Raw genomic sequence first — 5,111 nt, 5'->3', positions numbered from 1 at the left:
ATGAAGCAGGAATTGGGGCACTTGAAGGTAATGCCCCAACTATTACCTTCAAAAGTTCCAATGTCCAGTTATTCAACACCTTCCTGAACCGAAGATAGACAAGCACTAAGCACTTCAATGCTAAGATCCATGGGGTCACACAATGAGGTTTCCAAGGAAAGGTGTTCCCTCCACACCCACTGCACCATTCAAAACCAGATAGAGCTTATAGGCAAGTATGTCCTCCACCATTCCCTGTACAGTGTGCCACACAGACAACTTCTACCCAGCTTCACCTGCTGCTGGCTGAGATTCAATAACTAAAGCACAAAATTTGGTAAAAGGGCAGCCAGTAGCTGGTCACAGTACAATAAATAGGAACACTTCATGCTCAATTGAGCACTGTTCCTGGCTGAGCTACAAATCTTCAGAGGATAAGGGTGGGTCATTCTGAGACAGAACACCTAAGAAGCAGTGCTGTCTTCCCCAGCAGCACCACCAGGAAGTCTCTCACCTCTGACATGCAACACTCTATAGAAGCTTATCTTCTCAACTGGCAAAAAAAGTCAACCTACTGAATATAACTGCCCTTTCAATCAGTTATTTCACCTCTTTCTCAAGAGATGACACTAGCTTCTGGTTCATTAACAGCTGCAACACAAGCCATGTTTTGAATTAAGAAGTCCTCCACAGGAGTAGAAATTCAATAGCAGGAGCTCTTCCAGCTTTCCTACATTTGTTGTGATCAGTCAGGTTATTGGATTGAGAGTCCCTCAAATGCTACAACTAGGACAAGAGTGTTTTAGGTGGAAAAAACAGACTCAAGTCAGCTGATTTCAAAAATTTCAATCTCTCAGTCTTCTGGGCAAAAAGCAGAGTTTATTTATCCAGGCTTCACCGACGAATATAAAACGTGTCCGTCCCCCCCCCCCAAAAAAAAAAAAAACAACCAAAAAACAACAAAACCCAACCCCCAAAAAGACTCAACTCCAATTCTTTCCAGGGTACAAGGCCATTTTGACTCCTGTGAAGCCTTACCCAAGTTATCATTTGCTAAAAGTGTGTTTCCATGCAATAGCACATATAACTGTGTAATTTGCTACACTTAATTTTTAGCATTGAAATCATATCACATACAGCCAAATGCTAATAAACTCCACAGAGGAAAGGCATTTTTAGTCAGATGCAGGTATATCAACTCTGAATTTACCCGGTCATGGCAAGCTGATTCTTCATTACCAGTGGCAATGCAGACTAGTAAAAAGACTACTTTTACTATGCAGAGTCTTTTGCAAATTGTTCAAGGTCAGAAAAGATAAAAAAACTTTCTCCCTCAAATTCTGTAGCTGTGTTCCTCTTTCATGTGGATTTATAGGTTTGGTTTTCACCACAAAAACCAGTCTGGGAAACAGCTTAAGCCCAAAATGAGCTGCCTAGATAAGAATTATGTTAATACCTTTCTACAGAAAAATCAGCAGTTTTCCCATTTGCTACCGATTCTAATATCAGCTAACTTGGACTTTGGAAACTTCCTTGGAGACTTCCAGACTTAACTAAACTTCTAACAAGTTGAGGCTTGGTTTGGAAATTCCTTTTTCAAAAATGTGCCCATTTCTTACTTGCAAACCTGAAAGTATCAATAGGATCCTGCTCGAAGACAAAACCAGAGGCACCAGTTCTCCCAGATAGGACAGGAGACTTATCACATGCTGCCTCTCCTGTGCACCTGCAGGCAAGCATTTTCCATGCCCATGACGTTTGTTTACATATGAGAGCCATGCTCACCACCCAAACTGCAGCTAGAAGACAAAGTCTCATTGTCTCAGCGTCTGCTGAAGTTGGTTGCTGAAGTACAGCAGCCTCTGGATCTCTCCCAAGATACCATACGGTGATCCTCAACCTTGCTGAGCCTCTTTATGAACAAGTATAAATCTGTTACGCCCTTAAGCTCCCTGCTGTAAACATCTCAGTAATTACCCACCAGCGGCAATTCAGCTGTTCCATTGCTATTCCCGCTCCAGGACCGCTTGGCTCCCTAATTTGTGTGGTTTTTTCTCTCCCTGCTCTCATTCTGCTCAGCAATTACTGGCTCCCCCACCACTGATGGCTCTCACTTGCTGCACCATACTGAAATCAGCCCCTACATTTTAAAAGCTGAGAATTGTTCCTTCACGTTATGTTTTCGTACATGTTCTGGAGCTTTAAGTATGATTTGGCCATGTCCTGGAATGGCAAAATTACACTTAAGCATTTGCTGGAAAATAATAACATACATTTTTCATCCAAGACACTCATGCATGCAACTCCATTATTTAGTTATCTTCTCTCTCTTTTTATTTTCACATCTAAACTAAGTAAGACTTCAAAAATGGATTTGGATGAGGCAGCTTGGTAAAAAGCTCCACTTCTCAAGCTTGTAAGAGCATGGGCAATGTAAGTAGGAAGTTTAGCAGCTGACATGACTACCTGGAAAGCACAGCAGATGGGATGCCAAAGGACATACGACAGGAGGGAAAAGCAAACCAAAGCCATTGCCAGACTTCAAGGCAACTTGGTCTGCAGAGAACAACTTTCAGTAGCTGTATCTAATGATGCTAGCAACATCACCATTGTTGTGTCTCTCAGGAAGAAGAGGTTTTTGAGTTTATAACCATAAGGAGCTTGCCCACATGCAAAAATTTGTCTACATTTCACACTGAGGTTTTCTTTGTAAAAGTTCATAACACAACTGTTTGAGAAGAACAGAGATGTTCTCCTACAAAGTTCCTAGAAGATAAGACTACTTTAATTCATTTGAAGGTCCATTAATATTTCTCAAAGGCCGTACAGCTTTCATTTTTTGCTAAGCAGTGACTGCTTAATTTCCAAACCAACAAGCTTCCTGTTCTCCAATTCTGAACATTTTTCTCTAATGCTACAATAAGAACTTATTAAAATCAATGGATAAGCTGGGATCAAAACTGGAATTCCACAATCCTCAGTTTATGTAAAAACCATGCGACACCCTACATGTTGCATTGGCACCAGCCTTAAAAACTTCATCAAACTAGCGCTGACACACTGCATCCTACAAGACAAGACCATTACTGCATTCATGAAGTTTGACAATGAAAAACAAACTGAACCTCTTACAAGGGACTTCTAAAAGTATGTCTCCACAAAGACTTTCTGTTGGTATGAAGTTGGTATCTGCACGCAAACATCACAACAAACCTCCCTGCCATAACAGTATTAAAGACATATGGGTGACCTGGAATAACTTAAGCAGCCATCATGAAAACCTTCAGCTTTTGCTCAGGCAGCCAATAATCCTTCCCAGGCAGGGATGTTTTGTTTGCAGTTAACAGAAATCAATGCTAGCTAAGCAGTATTTTACACAACCAAAATGAAGAAAACATACTGCAGAAATGGGAACTGGCTATACCTACATCCCAACATTAAGATTTGTGATTTTGTTTTGGACAAACTCAAACATTTTATAAAAGCACGGTACTTAATTATCACAAAATCAGGCATTTTAGTACTGACAGGAACAAACAGTCATGCTTTCATTTTGGCACTACAGAAACATGTAAACATTAGGCTAATCATCCATATGAGCTTTATCACTCTGCTTTTATCTGCCATCCTTTGGAAAATGGGAGGGGAGTAAGGGATGATGCTATAAAAGTGCATAGGATTCACTAACACCACCCAATGTACTTTTACAGTTATCTTGCACCAGCTAAGGCATTACAAACCGATCTGATAATTTTGACTGTCCCATGATTCAACAAACCTCAAGGCAGATTAAGCATCTGCTTTCAGGGTTTTTCCAGTCAAGTGTATCAACACTTCAAAGTCAGATGGTATCTCTTTAGTAGCTTCTTCCATTTACCAATTTAGAGTCCGCTGACTTCCTGAGCAACAGACCCCATGACTATTCAGACACAAACAATGAAACCACAAAAAGTTATGTAGCAGTTAACACAACTGAAACAAATGTCCCTGTGACTTGGTTTCCAACTTGCTGTGACTGACTTGTCCCATGCACTCGGCTTTAAAAAGCAGCTTATTAGCTTTGTGACTTCTTTATTAAAAAATATCCTTCATGAGATGTCACAGAAAAACACAAGGTAAATTAAAAATAACTTTCGAAAACAGTGAAAGTTAAAATTTTTAGTGCACAAGAACAGTACTTACATTTTCCTATATAAAGAGTGATAAAACGTCATGTTTTCCCTTCATTGTTGACACTGTTGCCATTTTGATGTTTCATTAGAGACTGGATGAACTGAATGCTTTTAAAACGTAAACTCTGCTATATGACTACATCTTCCAAATGTCAAACATCTTCCAAGCCACAATATTAAGCACTAATTCACCATTTTAAAGCCACTAAGTTTAAAATTTGCTGCAGATTTAGAGCCCATACAATAAGGTCTTACTCAACAGTATGTTACATCTAAAATATTTAAATATTAAAAAATTCATTGAACAGTAAAATGTGCAGTACTGTCAACTGCAAGTAAAGCTCACCGATTCTGAAATGATCTGCCAGCAACGTTGTCTCTGTATGAATCAAACATAACATGATACTGATCTCTACTCCACTCCAAGACAACCTGTAAAGAAAAAAAAAAAAAAACAAAACAAAACACTTCATGTCACCACCTTCTAAAATTAGACACTTAAATTTTTCTTTTTGAAATGTTTAATCACAATCAATTTTGTTCAAATTGATCTATGCCTTAATGCACAACTAACCAGACCTTAATCCAAACTAAGTCATTACACTGAGCCAACAATCAGCCAAAGAACTTAAGAGCACACTTGATTCAAACTTGGTTTTCTCCCTGCAAGTAAGGATTTAATGTTTTATGGACACACTTTTTAAGCTACTGTTCATTTAGGTTACCTCCCTTTTATTTCTAACCTTTAAAAATTCAGGAATGTTTTCTCAAATATGGGACCTAAACCAAATATATTTCAATACAAGCAGGGAACCCCTATCCCCTGCCATAACTTTGCTTGTCTTCCTTTCTGTTCTCATAGAGAACATATTGAAGTATATACACCTCTGAAATCTAAGCTTTACAAACAGCCAGGCCAGGGCATATCAAATTATGCAAATCGACCTGGCCAGTATAGGT

General features: G+C 39.1%; 1 protein-coding gene across 1 annotated transcript in view; it reads right to left on the bottom strand.

Moving 5' to 3' along the window:
• GNPTAB (N-acetylglucosamine-1-phosphate transferase, alpha and beta subunits) overlaps positions 1–4,547 on the bottom strand; it is a 36,763-nt gene extending 32,216 nt beyond the window's left edge. Inside the window, exon 1 of the mRNA XM_010009825.1 lies at positions 4,498–4,547. Coding sequence (XP_010008127.1) covers positions 4,498–4,547 — 50 coding nt within the window. The remainder of the gene's footprint in view (positions 1–4,497) is intronic.
• Positions 4,548–5,111: the final 564 nt, after the last annotated feature.

This window comes from Nestor notabilis, unplaced genomic scaffold (genome assembly GCF_000696875.1).
Source record: "Nestor notabilis isolate BGI_N333 unplaced genomic scaffold, ASM69687v1 scaffold6212, whole genome shotgun sequence".
Classification (NCBI taxonomy): Eukaryota; Metazoa; Chordata; class Aves; order Psittaciformes; family Psittacidae; genus Nestor; species Nestor notabilis.
This window is presented reverse-complemented; position numbering and strand designations above follow the sequence as displayed.